We start from the raw sequence: 18949 nt of genomic DNA, 5'->3' as shown, positions 1-18949 counted from the left end.
CCCCTGACCCTCTCCAGCCACGGAGGACTGGGTAGGGGCATCACCATCCACACTTGGGGTTTCTAGAACTGACTGGGATGGCCAGACCTGTGTGAGGTGAGGAGCTACTGCCAGGGGCCACGGGGGGTGCCTGGGGCCGGGGCTGGCGGGGTGACCTGAGCCACACTAGCCCCCCGGCCCCTGTGGCTTACCTCCGTGTCCCCTCCGAGGGCAGTAGGGAAAGAGGGGAGCCACCCATCTGGTGTGGACCATGCAGTTTGGTTGTTGACATCCAGGTCATGAGCTCTGATGACACAGTGACACTCAGTGCAGGGGGCTCCTGAACACACTGACGGGGACTTCTAGGCCCTGCATGCTGTGGGAGATGGCCTTTGACCCTGGCTCGAATTCGGGGGTAGTGTGGTCGTGGCTCTTCACTGGGTGGTCCTTGAGCCATCTCTCCCTGTTCTGGGCTGTTGAAGTGCAGGTCAGTCCCTGGCAGGACGGGGAGGCCCCCAGGTGGTGGCAGTAGTGGCTCCTACCTGCCCTTTCCCTTCTCTGGCCACAGCTTAAGGTGTGTGGAGGATGCCTGTGTGGAAGCTGTGGCCCAGGAGGGGACAGACCCCGAGGAGGCAGCTGCTCACCTGTCCCCGGGCAGCAGGCCTGGGAGCTGTGCCCAGCCGGGCCTCTCTAGCTGTGGATCTCGCCCAGGCCTGGCGCTGGTGAATGGGGAGGTGGCCGCGCATGGCGGGGTCTCCTGGCAGAGGAAATGGCACGCACAGCGCGAAGCCGGAGGGGTGGGGTGAGCAGGCTCAAGTGCAGAGGCTGGACTAGCCTGGGCGATGTGCGATACCCCGGAGCCCATTGGGGAGCCTTGGCTCGGCAGTGCTGGGCAGGTGGTGAGTGACCCTGGCCCAGCTTCCTCCGCAGGGCGTCCGGCCACGCAGGACCTTGCAGACCACGATACTACATCTGTCCCTGGCCGGCCTGGCAGACGGTCGTGGGGTGTCTTGCCTTTAAGTTCATCCCGATACCCTTTTGTACTTATGGGAAAGTTCAAAAAACTGTATTCTTCGCCTGAGTTCTCTGGCTGCTTGTACTTTGCCTCTGTGCTGTATCATTTTCTCCCCATCTATTCCTGTACAACCATTTGTGTGGAAATTGGAGACTCGGTGCCCCCTGACCGGCCGCTGCGTGTGGTCCCCCAGGGAGACCAGGGAGTGCTGCCTGGAGGCGGAGCTGGCTGTGTGCCCCCTTGGCCTCTGGGCTCTGCGTCTGTTCGGAGGCCGGGAGCCTGGAGCCGGCCCTCAGCCTTGCTCCGACTTTGCCGCCCCTGAGTTTTGGAGAATGGGGGCCAGGCGCTTCGTGCAGCGTCCGTGGCCAGGAGGCCTGCGCGCGCCAGGAGACTCAGTCGGCCGGTAGCAGGGCTGCCGTGGGAGCGCGGACGGCCCCTCCCTGCGGCCTGCGGGCCTGGCGTCTGGCCGGAGAGGCCTGTCCACCCTGCGCAGGGCGCTCTTCCTCGCTGGGCTGCCCCCGCGCCTTCTAGACCCTTCATGATTTCCGACCCTCACCTGCCAGGATCCACTGTCCCTCATCCCCCACCACATTGTACATTCCTTGACTTATTTCTGGCAGCGTGGAGTCCAGGGGTTTCTGTTTTATTTTATCCTACAGCCTGTAGTCTGTTACTGTGATTCATCTGGATCCTCACTTTGGGCCGCCCCCGGCCTGTGGAAGCCCCTTTGGGTGGCCTGGGTCCTTTGCACGTGGCTCCCTGTGGCTTCCAGGCTCGCCTGGAACTCTCTGTCCCTAGCTTGGAACTAGCCCGCTGCCTGCAGAACCCGGCTCTTGGCTCCACCGTGTCCCCCACAGCCGAGGCTCTCGTGGCCCTGGGGTGACGGGGGGTGCATGAGGGGGGGTCCTGGTTGGGGCTGTGCATCTCTGCTTCCAGGCACCCTTGAGGCAGTCTTTGCACACGCGGCTCTCTCTGGATTGCAGAGCTGGCGTGCTCGCTGATACCGTCGGTTCCCGTTCTGCGCCGCTGCTTCCTTCCTGCGGGGGTGTGGCTCCTCCCCGTCGGGGGACACCTGGTCCCTCACCCTTGGCGTGTGCACTTGCTGGAGCCCCACATTCGTTTACATCTAGTGACATGCTGGATCCGAGTGTGTGGCTCAGCCTCGGTCGTGGTTGAGACGTTCTGTTGCCGAGTGTCCTCATGCTCGCCCCGTTGCCAGCCCATAGCCAGGATGTCCGTGCTGAGGGTCTGCCCTGAGGATTTGTTGGGCTTGATCTGGGGCGTCACATGCGTGCAGCTGCGCCCCCCCCCCCCCCCCCCCGCGCCAGCACTTCACTTTTTATTGCCGAGTGGCTTCCGTGGTTTGCCCACACACGTTTATTAGCTCTCTCCTCGATGGACGCGTGAGTTATTCCACTTTGGATCACCGTGGAAGACGGCGGCTCACTGTTCCTGCCCGGCCCCTGGAGACCAGCATCCTCTCCATGGTGCGTCCCCAGGAGGGGGGGTGCGGGGACACCAGAGGTGCGTGTCTGACTTCCCAGAGCAGAGATGCCCCTCTGTCCCCATCACGGCACTTGGTGTTCTGGTTTCTCTGATTTTCACACTTTGCCTGTGGCGGCACCTCGTCGTGATTTCGTCTTCGTTTCCCTGACTACCTGTGGGGTGGAGCACACACTCGGGGGGCCGAACCTGGAGCTCCTGAGGGAAAGCCTGGCCTTTCTAGGCCACTGTGGTCCTGTCCGGGGGGGTTCAGGCTCCTGTTTGGGGCTTTCTGACAGGGCACAGCAGCTGGACCCATCCTCCGCCTTCACTCACTCATGTCCCTCGCTGGCCTGGGGCCCTGGCCTGGCCAGAGAACAGCTTTTCCTCTGGATGTGGGGAGCACCCATCGGCCAGCACCTGTCCTGTCCCCTCGCTAGGTGAAGAGGTGAGAGCAGGAAGTTGGGCTTGGGGGTGGCAGAGAGCGCGGGCGCTGACTTGGTGCCGAGGCTCTGGGGCTCCGAGCTGCTGGGCCCTGGGCAGGTCCTGGGAGAGAGCCCGTGGGGGTGACCCGGGCCCCGCCCGCTTCCCCATGCAGTGCTGAAGCAGGTCTCCTCCGGCAGGTTTTTTAGAATTTTATTTTATGAGAACAGGCGGTTACGGCTCCCCAAGTGCTGTAAAAGTTAATGTGATGGCCTCCCTGCGCCTGTGCTCATTTTTATAATTTTTTATTTTATGAAACAGGACAGGGAGCTTAGTGACTTATTACTATTCATTTCGTTTCAATGCAGTAAATATTGATTCAGTTGGGGGTTTTCAATTTAAACCACTCGGCGATTATATAAAATATTACTGGCCTCTGAAATTATGCTTACCGATCCCTTCGGCTGCTCATTAAGGAAGGAGTGCAATTGTAGGTCCCTTTGCCTTCATCATTCTAATAAATGGGCTGAGGTGCGTTTCTGCTCGGGAGGTGCCACAGAAACTGCTGGCGGGGGCCTGACAGCAAGGATGCAACTCTTAATTTGGAAGTCGGTTCAAAGCGCGTCTGCCTTATTTATTTATTTCTGTGTCTGTTTGAAGCAAACGGGCCTTTCAGCTGTCAGCAGCCCCGTGGCAGCAGGGCTGAGCGGGTCCTCCTGAGGCCCGAACACCTGCCCGTGCTCCTTGGCAGAGTGTGGGGAGGGGCCGGGGCTTGGTGGGAACACGAGGCCCTGACCCCTCACCCCCTCAGTGGAAGGGAAGGGAGGAGGACCAACCTCGCCGCGGCCCCGTCGGTCCCGATGGGTGCCGAGGCCAGGACACGGTCAGAGACACCTGCTGTCACTGGAACCTCATCCGGAAGATAGGGACCTTTTCCAGGTGGTAGCACCCAGCCTACCTGGCAGAGCTGGCAGAGCTGGGCCTGGGATGCAGGACCCTGTGGAGTGAGGAGAGACCCCTGAGTGCCAGGGTCTGGCTGCTATACTGGCCGAGAGGGGCCCTGCTGCCTCCCTGCAGTCTGTGTTCACAAACACCTGCCCAGTGTCAGGTGGCACATTGAAGCCTCTCCCAGAGCCCCTCTGGCATCAGGCCCTCGGGACCCTAGCAACAGGCCAGCTAGTCCCTCTGGGTCCGGAGTCTGTTCACACCTTCGGTCCCTGTCCCCGCCTGTGTGGACACCTCTGGGATGGCCCCGTGTAATGATGGAGGGCAGCGAGGGGGTCAGGAGTGAGGGCGAGGAGCCCCTATGGCCATCGGGCCCTTGGCTGTGGTGGGGGCCAGGATGGAGCTGACCTAACATCTCCTGTCAGCCTGAGCCCCTGGCCCGTCCTCCTTGGTGATCATGTGGCCCCGTGACCATTGCCCCCCCCCCCCCCATACTGTTTATGTCACTGCCTCCCTGCTGGCCATGGGGACTGCAGGCATCTGGCCTGGGGTCATAGGCATCACAGCCACAGCCTGTGTAGTGAGAGCGTGTTGGGGTAGCACCCAGGCTCCGTCTGTGAATGGCATGGGAGGGGAGGGGCCCTGGGATGGGTGATGCCCTCGTGGGAAGGGAGGGGACAGACACCTGCTCGTGCCACCTCAGGCTGGGCCTGTGCATCAGATAGGGGTGTTCACCTCCCTCTGGGGGCTCCTGGTGTCTGTCCCAGAGCCCATGCTGGTAGGGAGGAGGCCCTGGGGGGGTGGAGCCACGACTGGGCCCAGCAGCCCCTGGGAAGGCCAGCATGCTGTGCCGTGCATCCCCTCTGGGACAGTCTCCGTCACCGGCCAGCCCCCTGGCCTTGCGGGGCTCACATCTGTGACTGTGTCTCTGACCCTCGAGCCTTTGGCTGCCCCGTCCTTGGTCTGTGCCTTGCTGCTTCTGTCACCGCTGCCATGTGTCTGGGTTTCTCGTTTCTGCTCTCTCTGTCCCTGGCTCTGCACAGACACGTGTGTCCTCCTGTCCTGCTCCTGTTGCCTGGCACTCTGTCCGTGAGCGGAGCTGCCGTGTGTGGAGCCCCCGCATGCTGGCTCCTCGGGCATGCTGCGGGTTCCAGGAACAGGGTTCCCTCCTTCACTGGGAAGCCGGGAGAAGCGGGTATCGGGGCTCTAGGGCCTGTGTGCACACAGGCCTCAGCAGTGGCCCAGGGCAGGTTCCAGCCCCCTCTGGCAGCCATCCTGCTTCCCCAGCCACCTCCCGTCCCTGACGTGCATGGGCCTTGGGCCATCTGCCCCTGGGCGGCCGTGCTGGCAAGCTTGTGTCCCCTTGCCTGGGCCAGCCTGTCTCGCCTGCCGTAGCACGCTGTGTCTTGATCCATGTGACGTACAGACGACTTCTTTGTCCTTTGGGAGTTGGATTGAGTGGCTGAGGCCTGCCAGGCAGCTTTCAGGCCAGCCCGTTGGGGGAAGCAGTGGGAAAGGGGCCAGGCAGGCAGGTGCCTCGCCCAGGCCTCATCCTTGGGGGCAAATCCCGGGGGGGACAGGACCTTGCAAGAGCTGCCACTGCCACGGCTAAACCACAAGCCATGGTGCAGCCTCCTGTGGGCCAGTGGCTCACGGAGGAAGAGATCCATCGGCCAGGGGTAGGTGTTTCATGACAAAGTGAGAGAGAGCACATGTGTCCCTTTGGTTTGCCAGAGGGAAGCTTCTTCTAGAAGCTAGCAGGACTATTGTGAAGGAAGCCTCAGGTTTTGTTAAGTTTCTCCCTGTGGAGGGAGCACCCGGGTGGCTCAGTGGTGGAGCGTCTGCCTTTCGCTCAGGGCATGACCCCAGGGTCCTGGGATCGAGTCCCACATGGGGCTCCCTGCATGGAGCCGGCTTCTCCCTCTGCCTGTGTCTCTGCCTCTCTCTGTGTGTCTCTCATGAATAAATAAATAAATAAATAAATCTTTAAAAAAATAGAGTTTCTCCCTGTGGAACTCTGGGGAGATTGCCCTCAGGTTGTGCCTGGGACCCCTGGCCACAGCTGGCCAGCACTGTGGGCCCTCCTGTGCCAACACTGGTGACCCCAGATGTCCCTGGAGATGAGGAGCAGAGGAAGCTGAAAATATTGCCTCTGACAGGAAGAAATAAAATGTCCTTGTCGCCCAGTAGTACCTGGGTGCCTTACACAATCAAACAGCGTTTTAAATACCACTTTTATCCTGGTTTTAGAGGGAGTAGTAAAGCATCGCTCAGATAATCAATATCGTATTTAACTCTTTGCATATATCAACCCTTTAGGCTGCTCTTACCCCAAAACATGATTCTCCTCTCAGGCTGGGCCAGGGCCTCTGAAGGCGGGTGCAGGAGACGTTACTCCAGGGTTGGGGAGCCTCCCAGCTGCTGAGGACCGTGCCGGAAGGGCCCCTGGCTGCCTCCTCCAGCATGCGCCCTGCCCTGTGTCACCTGCAGGTTCTCTGGGCGGTTCCAGAGGTGCTGGGCCTTGGCGCTGGTGTCCTTCCCTGCCTGGTCCTGGTCGTGGCGCTGCCTACCTTCCTCTGTACCCACCTCCCCAGCCCACCTCCACCGGCTCTCCTCCCTGGGGCCTTGGCTCACCCTCATGGGCTCCGCCCCGGTGGGAGCTGCCCAGCCGGCCCTGGGCTGTCCATTCTGAGGCTGAGGCTGCGCGGCGGCCAGGGGATGGTGGGGCTGTCTGAGAGGTGCTTTGTTTTCGGTGTTACGTCTTGGGTTGGGGAAGGCCGGCGGACCCCTGCCTGCCCTCCCACAGCTCCCCGTCGCTGGCCTGGCCCCACGGCCCCACGGCCCCACGGCCCCACGGCCCACGGGCCTGCAGCGCCGGCCCCAGGAGGGAGTGCTCTGGCTCTCCTGTGACTTTCCTGCAAGTCAGCAAGGTTTCCCGGCTGCCCCGCCCACTCCCCGGAGCGAGGAGCCCCGGTTTAATTTGCGGTTAGATGTCTGTTAAGATTGCGTCCACTTCCCAAGTCAGCACTTAATTGGCAAGCACTTGATTTAACAGCGTGGGAGCCTCCACCGGAAAAATGGCCTGAATAAATCACCGCCTGTCGCCAGAAAATAGATATAATCTCAGCATTAACTACATTAATAGTAGCAGGAGCCGAATTAAGAAAGCCATAAAGCATAGGCGGGGGAGCATAAATTACGGGAGCGGGTCCCCTAGGCGGGCCTGGTCGGGGGGCGGGGCCGGCGGCAGGAGGTCGGCTGGGCCCCGCCCCGCCCGCGCCCCGCCCCGCCCGCGCCCCGCCCGCGCCCCGCCCCGCTCACCCCAGCCCCGCCCGCGCCCCGCCCCGCCCACCCCAGCCCCGCCTCCTGCCGGGGGAGCCACCTGGTGCGGGCAGGGCCTCGGGTGCGTGTCAACGCCCTGAGTCCGGGGGAGTGGACCCCGCGGGCTGCTGCCAGACTCAGCCGCCACCCGCACCCTGCTCTGCAGACTGGAAGGCTTCTTGGAGGAGGTGACGTGCCAGCTGGGCAGACACAGCCTGATGTCCCGGTGGGACCCTCGGGCCCTGGCAGTTGAAGCTGTGCCTCTCCATCATCCTTTTGTTCAGCCCGGTTCTGGGTGTTGGGGCAGGGCCCAGCGGTCACCCCCGCAGCCCTCCCAGCCCTCGCAGCGGCCACTGCCAAAAACTTTGCCACAGCTTCGTGGAGGAGAATGCTGTCCAGTTTTGATTTATTTTCATTCATATTCTTTGTCAAGTTCAACCTTTTTTGTTTACTGTTCGTTTGCCTTCGGCCTGTTTCTTACAAGTTCGCAAGACCCTTGAGTATTCAGGGTGTCACCCTTTGTTTTATCAGAGACGATCCATTGTTTCTCAGCTTGAATTTTGCCTTCCAGTTTTGTGTATGAGGATTCTTAGCGGACCTCTTTGCTTTTCTGCGTACTCCAGTCCGTCAGTTTTTTAAGACTTAGTCTATTGATTGTTTAGAACAGCCTTCCCCACCCCAAGGTTATAGGAGCTCAGTTATATTTTCTTCTAGTGCTAAGGTTTCGAGTTTTGCATTTAAAACTTTAATCTACCTGGAATTTATTTGGGGATGTGGTATAAGATTAAAGTTCAAATTTAATTTTGTTTGATAGTTATTTGGTTGTCTCAAGGCTTTTTCCATCATTTGCAAATGTCACCTTTCTTGCGTGCAAATGCTCGTCCCGTACCCTGCTTTCTGCACAGATCTTCCCCTTTGATTTTCCCTTTGCAAAACAATCACAGTTTGTATCTTCAGTGATCATTCTGGATTTTTTCTTTTGTCAACCCCCCCACCCCCCGTCAGGCAGGGGGTTTCAGGCAGATCCAGCCCTGCCCCCGAGTCTCCCCCGGGTGCCCCCAGCACCCCACCACCCCACCTCATCCCACAGATGACCACTGCTCTGGCCTTTGTTGGTGTAGACCGGCTCAGCCTCGGGTCCTTGAGCTTCAGTGAATGGAATCGTACAGTTGATCCCGTCTGGTGTCTAACCTCATTTACTCACCATTTGTTAGACCGAATGGTCTAATGTTCGCCCTGCCCCCCGTGGGGCTGTGTGTGGAGATGGGGCCTTCCCAGATGTAAGCAAGGTTAAATGAGGTCTCTGGAATGGGGCCCTGATCTGATAGGGTTGGAGTCCTAGGAGCAGAGGAAGAGACCCTGAGCTCTCTCTGCAGGCGTACAGAAGGAGCCCCTCGTGAGGACATGCACGGGGTGGTACCTGCCCGGCAGGAAGGAGAGGCCTTGTCAGCAAGCAGCCGTGCTGGCTGCGTCTGGGGTGCTGTCCAGCAGCCCAAGCTGGCCGAGACCCCGAGATTGCCCAGGTCCAAGGGGGTCACTGTGGGTAGCAGTAGCCTGTACTTTACCCTCAAGGTGTGGGCAGTTCAGTCGCTGTGCTAAATGACACATTGATGGGAGTATTTCTAGTCTTTGCCACTCCCTTGTCTTGTGGGGCATGTCGCCCACTGACTTGGAGCCCTCGTTGCTGTGGACCTGCTCCATCGGAGGGTGGGGGGTGCTGCACTGCAGCAGTGAGGCTGGCGCCCACTGTGACTGTCCTCAGACACACGTCCTCAGCAGGAGAGCGCTCTGGCCTCCCGTGGCCTCACCGGCACCTGCTGCTCCCTGGCTGTAACCATGCTGCGGGAGTGTGGTTTGTTTTGTTTTTTATAGAGGGGAGCAGAGTGTGGGGACGGGCAGGGGGGTGGAGAATCTCCAGCAGACTCCACGCCCGGTGTGGAACCTGATGTGCGGCTGTGTCTCACGACCCTGAGATCACGAGCTGAGCTGAAGCCAACAGTGGGACGCTTGACCAACTCACTGGCCACGCACCCCAGAGACGTGCTTATTGACATGAGTGCTCGCCCTGCTAGCGTCCAGGGGACTGGAGACAGTGCTGTTCCTGGACCCCAGGTCCTTACCCCTGGCCTGTATTGTCTTCATTGCTTCTGAACATTTGTTTTTCCAGGTGAACGTTAGAAACGTTGGCTCAGTTTCTCAGCCTTCCCCAGCCGATCAGCCTCCAAACCGGCCGAATTGCATTTTATTTTCTCTCCCCCTGGCTGCGCAGGGACCTGCCAGCCCGTGGCTTCTGCACGGCCGCTGGGTGCGCCGACCACGGGCTTCCGTCAGGGTGAGTCGGTGCTGCTGTTCTTTGGATGTCGCGGCCGGGTCTTGCCGGGTCCCGGAAGGGTGCTGGCTCTGCCGGGTTCTCACCGCGAGCTGGGCTGTTCACCTTCGGACTCTCGGGACCTTTGAGTGCTGAGCCCGTGCCTTTTCCTGCTGTCTGTGCCAGCTGCGTGGCTCACTGGGGACACCAGTCCCTTTCTGGGGGAGCCGGGCCACACGTGCTATGTGGTCCACTCTGCAAGGTGGTGACGGGGTGGGGGCCCCTGGCTCTTCCATCCCCTTGCTTGGTCGTCTCCTTAGCATGATGAGCGCCAGGACTCATGCGTTCTGTGTGGCTCTTGTTACATTTTCACTTTGTCACATGCCTCTGGTGTGAGCCGCCCTCCTGCGCCCCTCAGCTCGACTCTGCAGATGCTAGGGCCCCTTCATGACTGGGCAAGCGTGCGTGTCCTAGGGCGTCTCCAGAGGGGCGGGCGTAACTCGTGTGAGAGTTGGGGGTGAGGAGGGTGTGCTGTGGCCACGGGAGGGGGGCTGTGGTGCTGGGAATGATGGAGCTGGATGGTAGGGGGTGAGGCAGCTAGGGCCCCCTGCCTGGAACAGTGGAGTGGGCACCGGGGACCAGAGAGGGAGGGCGGAGCGGCTGTGTCTGGAGGGGCCAGGCCCCGCAGACATCCTGGTTGAGAGCACAGGTGTGAGGGCAGGAGCCTCCACGCAAGCAAGAAGAGGCCTTTTGAAGGAGGCCAGGACACCGGGCTGCTCACTGGGGCCTTGAGAAGACCTGTCCCGAGGGGAGGATGGCAGACATTGGCTGCCAGAGCTCAGCAAGGGCCCCCTCTGGCCTAGGTCTCAGGGGCCCCCACAGGGAGGGCACAGGAAAGGGGTCGCTGTGTGGACAGTGTACAGGCAGCAGGGGGTGTGAGGAGGCCTAGCCCAGCTCTCACCAGGGACACAGGCTGGAGGTGGAGACTACCTCGGCAGGTCCAGCTTTGAGGAGGGAGCCTTGGGGAAGTGTCCCCAGGGCTCAGAGGTACAGAGCTCGGGGTCTGGAGGCTGGGGGTGGGGGCTGTGGAGAGAGGATTGAGGTTCAGCATGTTTTGAATGTCCCTGGGGGTGACCTTGTTCCTGGGCTGTTGTCGGGAGGGTGGTGGACAGGGTGGGCCAGGCGGCTCACACAGGGCTCCCTTGGGGACTGTCAACCAAGGAGCCAGAAGCCAGCTGGGGTCATGACCTGCCAGGTCTTCCCAGAGAGTCGTGGGAGGAGCTGAGTTCTGCTCCTCCGTGGGCTCGTCCCTAGTCCCTAACATGTAGCCTGTGCCAGATGCAGTAGTGGGGACAAGGGCCACTTCAGGGCTGGAGGAATGGTCAGTGGGGACTCGCTGTGCACAGTGAATAGGGGTGAGGGGGGCAGGGGGGTGCTGTCCGAAGAGAGAGAGGGAGAGACATTGGGGGTGGGCAAGGGAGCAGAGGTGGGGCCAGCCCTGCCCCTCAGTAGCTGCCTTGGCGCCAAGGCTGAGAGCCCAGCCCGGAGGGTGATGCCCAGGTGCAGGGGATAGAGGGCCCTGTCCCGAGCGGCCCAGCCCGGGCGCCTGCCCTCTGCCCCGACAGCTGAACCCTGCACCGTGGGGCCCCTGAGGCCCAGTAATACGTGGTGTTTGCAGCTAACGTACAGAACACCAGTAGCTGCAGCTGAAATGGATTTTTAAAAGTGTCATTTTATGGAGAATTTTACTTTCCATCTTGTTGTTTATTAGGCTCTTAAAGGGAAAGCTTGTAATGCATCCATTGATCGAAATACCAATTGAATAGATGTGAGCACATAAAACAGTCCCAGCCCCTCATAATGGAGCCGCGGCATTTGTAATGGGGGCACAGCACAATTAGTGTTGCCCGCCAGCGTGCTGGCTGGCCAGGGACGTCCTGAATCACTTCTGCTCGTTCCTGGGGAGCCATGGGACGGGGGGGCGGGGGTCCCTCGGGATGGAGCGGCAGCCTCAGTGCTGAAGCCTTCGGGTGGCCCTCCAGGTTAGACCCCACCCCCACCCACCCTCCAGGGCCACTATTAGGTGCTTGGCCTCCACTGTGGGCATGTCCTGGCCCAGTGGCAAGCCCACCCCCAAGTCACCCAGCCCCCGAGGCCTCAGCTCCCACCCAGGCCCATAGTCTCCTGTGAGATGTGCCCAGGAGGCCGAGCACTCAGCTCGCCCCTGCACCAAGGTGGCCCGAGTCCAGGTGGGGAGGTCAATACCTATAGCCAGCTGCAGGGTGATGGCCACAGCCGGGCGTGAGCCCCAGCCCTGACTCAGCAGGAGCAGTGGGGCAGTCCCCTGGAGCTGGCTGTGGGCCACACCTGGAGGAGCCAGTTGTGGGGGTGGAGGAGGGTCTTAGGAGAGCAGGTGGCCCTGGTCGTCCTGAGGCCTGTGCCTCGTGTGGGGTCCCCGACCACTGAGCCCTGTTTCTGAGACTCTTCCATTAGGCCTGCACTTTGGCTGTCCTCTCCCCTTCCACCCTGCTGGTCCTGCGTGGGCCCCCCTCCCTGCAGACCGCCCCGCGTCGCCAGGCCCCCGCCCCTGCACCGGGCATGGGCTGCGGGCTGACCCCCGGCAGCACATGAGGGTGCACACCCACGGCCTCCGAGCTGAGCTGAGGTGGCGCCCGTCAGCGTTTCCGTGGAAAGCCCACTTAAGCACTTTGCAGCCTGTCACGGTGGCGGCTGAGCCTGACCTACTTGGGATTCGCTGTGCAGAGCCGCCTCCCCCGGGCACTCCGCTTCTGCTGACGGCGCACTCCCCGCTCGCCTCGAAGCTTCGCAGAACCGTGCTCCATTTCCTGAAAAATGCTTCCCCGGTTGTTTTCTCTGCTCCCCAGCCAGCCTGCCCGCCTCCTGCACGGTCACCACGGCTTGCATGGCCTGACCTAGAGGCTGCTGGGTCCTTGGCCACGCACTGACCCTGCCCAGCCAATGGGGGTTGGAGGTCAAGCTCTGGCCAGGAGCCCGGCTGAGCCCCTCTGCTAGCAACTGCACCCGCGGCCTGGGGTCTTGTCATCCACAACCTGTGCTCCCGCAGCCCTGGACAGTGGCCGTAGCCTCCCAGCTTTGGTCCACCCACCCACTGCGTTCATGCCCCAGGGTCTTTCCAGGGGTCCAGGCTCCATGTGTGTCCTCCAGCAGTGTGTTCAGGCTGCTCTGTTCCCGGAGCCCCTCCTGCCCCTTCTGCCTGCCCTGGCACATGTGTCCTCTCTGCGTCTCTCACCTGACGTGAGCCCCAAGAGGACCCCATGCAGCACCTGGCTCAGGCCAACAGAGCCCCCATACACCAGCATGGCCTTGGGTCAGGGGCACCGCAGTAAACTGCCCCAGCTGCTCCAGGGTGCCTTAGTGCCCTGTGCCAGGGCTGGGGGCCTGTGACAACGAGCTGCGGGGGGCGGACATAGGGGAAGGCGTCCTGAGGACCTGATGTCTGAGCCTAATCTTGGGATGACCCCCATAGTAGGCATAGGGTCTGCACGTGCAGAGGCCCCTGCAAGGAGGCACCACAGCACTTCCTGGGAAGCAGAGCTGTCCAGTGTGGCGCTGGAGTCCTGGCCTCCGGAGGGCGCGTGGGGACAGTGGCCCAGGAGGGCCTGACAGCCCAGCCTGCGGGGTCTCCTCACAGACCTCCCCTCGAGGGGTGTGGGGGCTGCTGCAGAGTGCGAGTGGAATGTGGACAGAACTGGATCCCACGTGCTGTTCAAATCAGCCAGTGGGACAGGGAGGTGCAGACCCCTCTCCAGGGAGCTGTGAAGCAGGGTGGGCCCCCAGCCTGCCTCGGGAGCGAGAGCTTCGGTGTGGTAGGTTCCGTCGGTGACTGCAGTCGCTGGCTGGGTGGGGGTCCCCAGGGAGGGGAGGGGACAGGAGGGGTCTGTGTGGAACGCGGGAAGCAGACAGTGTGGACATGCAGGGTCCAGGAGCCGTCCCGGAGGGGCTGGGAGGGACCCCCCACAGACCACCTGTATGCCTGATGGTTCACTGTGGCCACCGGGTCCCGCTGGTCCTGCCTGTAGGTCTGTCCCGGCCTCTCCAGGTCCACATGGCCTGTGATGGGAGCCTTGGGACCGGGTACCCTGTGCTGTGTCCTCAGGGCGAGCTAGTGGGGGCTGCTGTGCAGGGCGGCCTGAGCGGGGTTTGTGTAGAGGTGCCATCGCCAACGCCCGTGAGGAGGCCTGGGCATCCAGGCCAGCTTCCAGTTTGGGACTCCCCTACCCAGGGCCCCCTAGGGACTGGGGCCACCTCCCTTGCCCCCCGCCCACTTGCACCCGCGTGTGCCCTTGGCCAGGAGCGAACCTCTCCCCGGAGTTGACCCGAGGTGGCCCAGGGGGCTGGCTGGCCTCAGCCCCGGGTCGGGGGAGCAGAGCGCGGCACCTGCTGTGGGGCGTCGGGAGGGGAGGGGCTGCTGATCGGCGGGTCCCGCTCCCAGGCTGGGCAGGGCGCCGGTGCTGCTGGTGCAGCTGGCACAGCTGGCACAGCTGGGTTTGGGAGCGGTGGAGCCCGGGGCGCCTCGGGGCCCGCTCACCCTGCCGCAGAGGAAGGCGTGTGAGGGTGCGGGTCGGCCCTCGGGGCCCCGGCTCGCTGGGTGAGCAGGCCCGCGCCGTGCCCACCCGACTGGCCCAGACCCCGACGTCGTCCCGCCCTCCTGGGCGCCCTTGCCTGGCACCCGCAGCACCTCACAGCCACGGGCCGGACTTGCCGGCTGCCGCCCGGGCCCTGGCCACGTGGATGGCTTTTCCTGTTAAACCTACTTTTGTGGTGTGTGTGTCTGTCTCCCCATTACCACTGCTATTCATTTAAAATGTTATCTCCCCCCACCCGTTCCTCGTGCCCCCCGGGGGGGTGAGGGGGCCCAGCCCTCACCCTGGTGTAGTCAAGGTTATGGTGATAAATCCTGGGGCATTGTCACTTCTATTCGGAGTAAATTGGCTGGCCGCTTTCGGGCTGAAGGAAAGATAATTTGCTGTAGTATTTCAAATGGATTAGAAATGGATTTGAAGGGAAAGTTCATGCCTCCCATTACAAAGGCGAGAAAGAGGACTATCTTAAGGCACGGTTCCCTCCCTGGCCTTCATTATCCACGCTTAATACCTTTCCTATTTTCCAGCGTTAATGAAATTTCCTGGCGGCGTGGGCCTGCTGGACGGATGGGAGAAGCCTTTAGATCTGAGGCTCCTGTTGTAGAAAAGGAATTACAGGGCCCTCGCGGCGAGGGCAGGAGCGTTCTCCGGGTCCTTGGCCCGGCTATTATCTCATTAATTTTATCCCCTCTTCTCAATACAGTTGGTTTCCAAAGCCTGTCCTCTCCATTAGGGTAACAATTTACCGGAGTGCTGTGACACCCACGGCAATGAAAGGCTACAAGGCAGCCCCCTGCCCGCTCGGCGCCCGCCTGGCCACAGGTCCCGAGTCAGCGAGCCGGCCTGGCAGGGGTGAGGGAAGGGCAGAGGTGGTCTGCGCGGCTGCAGGCGGGGCTCATTTGCCGTGGGCAGGTGGGCCCCTCTGCAGTCCTAGCCAGCCCCCCCCCCCGAGTTCCGTGGGTGCATCCACATCCTCTGAGTAGCCCCTGCGGCTCCACTGGGCTCCTGGCTGTGCCCCTGGAGGCTGCGGGCCCCGCGGCTGTTCCCGGGGTCCCTCGGGTAGGTGCATGTGCATAGACCGTAAACACTGGGCCAGGACAGAACAGAAGAGCTGCTGGGCCTCCCCCCGCCGCCCCCTGTAGTCTACGATCATCCTGTAATTGCCTTAAGACCCAGGGGCATGGTTTTTGGTGGGAGTAGGAGACAGATCTATTAGTCACATTCATCTATAAAAATAACTGTGGGAATAATCAACAATGTCCGGGAGAGAAGTGTCACCTGAGATAAGCCTTTTAGCCAAAACAAATCATGAAGGGTACTTCTCCAGAGGTGCGTTGGCGACGTGTGGCCCCAGTCCCTGGCCTGGGAGTCAGGAGGGCGTCCCTGGAGCCCGTTCTTTGGGGTGAGCTATTACCAGCCCCAGACTGAGGTTCCTGTATGTCAGAGCTGTGGGGTGGGCCTGGATGGGACCACCCTTGGGGCCAGAACATAATATGTCCTGAAGCTTCTAGTTCCTTCTGAACCAAGGTCCTGCCGGCCTCCATCTCCACAGGTCCCTGTCTGGCCTCAGCCAGGGGCACCTGCCCACGGGTGAGCTTCCTCACCCCTTGAAGGACTAGGTTTCTGGGGCATGTGGGGTCCTGAGATGCTGTGCCCAGGTGGCTAGGTGGGGTACAGGCCTGTCCTTGTGCTCTGTGGCATCCTCTGGTGCACATAGGGGGTGGGTAGGGGCCCAGGAGAGGAGGGTCCATGCCCCAAGGGCAGAAGCAGCTAAGAGTGGTGTCCTTGTTCCTGTAAGCGGCTGCTGCATCCTCTGGCTGCAGGGCCTGTCGGGAGGTCTGGAGTCTGGCCCTGACAGATGCATGTGTTGTGTGCACGGGCTGGGCTTGCTGCTGCTGCGCTCAGCCTCCAGGACTGCTGGAGTGGAGGCTTCCCGGTGCTGCCCCTGGCCCGTGTGGCATATGAAGGAGCAGCTGCCTCGTTGGTGGTGAGACCCCTGAGGGCTCTGGACACATGGGGCTGGGGGCCGGGGCTGTAGGGGGCCTGTTGCCCTCTGGCTAAGCGAGCTCTGGTGGCCCCTGGCCCTAGGCTCAGCTCTCAGTTGGCCAAGCCCTGCCCTGTGGACAGTGACCACAGCTCGTGCAGCGGCTCCAGAGCCCCTGCTGAGCCCCCAGGGCTCACCACAGGGTTTGCAGTGGGGGCTGGCACAGATGATGACCCTGTCTGGCCTCACCCTCCTCGTACCTTGGCCTGGCCTCTGAGCGAGCCAAGGGACTGAGGCAGGTCCTCACTGGACACGCAGATACTCTGGGACCTAGGTGGGCAGAGCTGGGGTCCCAGGGTCTGAGGAAAATCTGAAAGCCTGTCTGCCTCCCCCAGGGGATGCCCACCCACCCCACCTCACCTCTTCCTGCCGAGACGTGCCCTATGTGGGGACAGCTGGAGCCTGTTGGGCATGGACAACACGAGTTAGGCCAGCCGGGGGTCCCTTGGCAGGACTTTTCCCCAAGATTGGTGTTTGTGAACTTGAATTTTAATTAAGGGAAGCTGGGTTAAGTGCCGTACAGCTGCGGTGTCCGTCTCTGCCTGGACTTTGTCCTTACACTGCAGCTTTGGGCCTCCCCAGTGCCCAGCTCACTTGCGCAGGGTTTGTCTAACATGCCCTCAGAGGCTTTGGGCTGGCAGCCATCACCCCCAACTTGCAGAGAGACCAAGGCCCAGGGGGCCATGGGGCCACAGGGTCGGGGTGGCAGCTGCGCCCAAGAGCAGGGCTGCTCCACCTCCGGTACCTCATTGCTGGGTGAGTCTGTCACTGGGGGTGTGCTGCAGCACCAGCCTGTGTGCCCAGGTGCCCCGAGGCCTGTCCTGTCCCTCCTGCACTCATCAGATCGTGTATGGAGGCACTCCTCCCCATCCCTGGGTGCCCGGGAAAGGGTCTGCTACTGCCCCAGATGGGGATTTGGGGGTGTCTGTGCTCTCATCAGGCCTGCGACATGAGGACAGAGAGCCCAGAAGGTTAGGTGCGTGACACTTGCACTGGACCTGACCACCCTCCTGCTTCGGCCGGGTCCCCTCCGGGTCCCACTAGTGGTGGTGGCTATGGTGAGGACTGCTCTCATCACGCCCTGCCCCTCCCGCTGCTTAGAGGCCCCAGCACGCACAGGCCCAGGTTTGCCGGTGGGGTGCAGCGTGTACACTCGGTAGTAATAACATTATGAGCAAATCTGAACTAATATGGAATTAAGGTCAATTTGCATAAACAAATTATCGCTGAAATACGTCCTGAGGGGAAGGCCTCACGCCCCTCTGGAGTCATGAAGCTGACTGGTCTCCACGCCAGGCACCCGAGTGGGACGGCCTTGTCGCCTCACTGCAGTGGCAGCCTGCCCGTGTGACAGCTGTGGGGAGGGGGTCAGCCAGGACAGCTGCACGCCCATGGTTGGTGCTGTCTGGGCACACCCACTGCCCACTGCAGCCGTGCTGTCTGCATGGGGCATCTGAGCATGGACATCTGGGGCCTCCTCCCAACCCCCCTGCCCTTGGCTTCCTGGCAAAGAGGGGGAGTGCAGGTGTCTGGCAGGATAGGGCCCAGGACCCTGCTGGAGGAGAATTTGGAGGGAGGCAGAAGGCAGATGACCACCTGGGTTACCCACTGAGCTAATCCCAAAGGCTGTGCCAGGCCTCCTCCAGCCCGTGATGCTAAGGCACCTCGCCTTTACCCCAGACAGCTTGCCTGGGTGGGAGTCTGTGAGGCTGTCCCCTCCCACTCGATGCTGGGCTCCCGTATGGTGGACGGAGGGGCAGGCAGTAGAGCCTGCTGATGCCAGAGCATCCGCTGTCCCAAAGGCCAGGGTGGTGTGTGCTGGGGCAGCATCTGGGGGCAGGTGGGGCAGGTGGGCAGTGGTGAGGAACACCAGCCTCTGTGCGGAGCCTTCTCAAGAGGCCCTGCCGGAAGGGATGTACCAGGGGTGTATGTGCTGGGGGGGTGGGGAGCCTGTGCCCTACCTGTGCCCTTTCCACCCACAACGGGGTCTCCCTGTCTCCACAGGTCTCTGGTGCTGAACCGCCTGCGCCCCGCTGCTGCGGGTGGGAAGGCCCAGCCCGGCTCTCCTCGGTGGCGGAACAGAGGCTACCGCTGCATTGGAGGGGTCCTGTACAAGGTGTCGGCCAACAAGCTCTCCAAGACCTACAGCCGGCCCAGTGGGGACGGTAGCAGGCCCCTCCTGCGCACAGGTGAGGCTGCTCAAGGTGGGGGCCCACTCCCCACCTCCCCGCTCCCCGCCCCCACCTCCACCCTGCATCATGGATGTCATGGATCGGGCAGCGGCGGCTTGACCATGACCTGAGGCAGGCGGGCCTAGGGCTCTCCGGGGGCTGACGCGGGAAACTGCTCCCCGCAAGGGCCCCGGGCCAGGCGGGAGGTCCCCTGTGGCTGTCCCTGCCGGAGCTGATGGGGCGGCTGGAGCAGGCGGGATGCATGGGGAGGCCTCTCGGCCTCTGCGTCCCCTGGGGACCCCCCCCAGCGTGCCGCCTCTCGCTTGGCTGAGCAGGCCGAGATTTTCCATGTTTTGCTCCTGGACAAAGGAGATGAGCCAGGTATCGTAAACACGGCCCTGGCGAGGGAACACCTGGGGCCGCGGCGCCCCCTAATCTCATTGGCAATGCCTCCCAACTGTGTCTGGAGGCAGCCACCGCCACCGCGCGTGCCCCCGCGGCCTGGGGAAACAGGCCGAGGAGAAGGAAATGCTTTGGATTCACTTATTATACAAATTAACTAGAAAATATTTTGGTTTCAGTCCAATTTTATCCCTATCCTTTTCTGTCAAGAAAAAAAGGGTGAGGTTGCAGGCA

At 61.7% G+C, this 18949-nt stretch overlaps 1 protein-coding gene across 2 annotated transcripts in view; it reads left to right on the top strand.

Annotated features, from left to right (window-relative positions):
• Nucleotides 1–18949, top strand: part of ZC3H3 (zinc finger CCCH-type containing 3) — an 88353-nt gene that overhangs the window by 43456 nt on the left and 25948 nt on the right. For both annotated transcript variants that reach the window (XM_072745754.1, XM_072745755.1), the window contains exon 5: nt 18147–18331. In XM_072745754.1, the coding sequence (XP_072601855.1) occupies nt 18147–18331 (185 nt within the window). The remainder of the gene's footprint in view (nt 1–18146; nt 18332–18949) is intronic.

This window comes from Vulpes vulpes, unplaced genomic scaffold, assembly GCF_048418805.1.
Source record: "Vulpes vulpes isolate BD-2025 unplaced genomic scaffold, VulVul3 u000000671, whole genome shotgun sequence".
NCBI classification, from domain to species: domain Eukaryota; kingdom Metazoa; phylum Chordata; class Mammalia; order Carnivora; family Canidae; genus Vulpes; species Vulpes vulpes.
The sequence above is the reverse complement of the archived record's forward strand: the minus strand, read 5'-3'. Positions and strand labels throughout refer to the sequence as shown.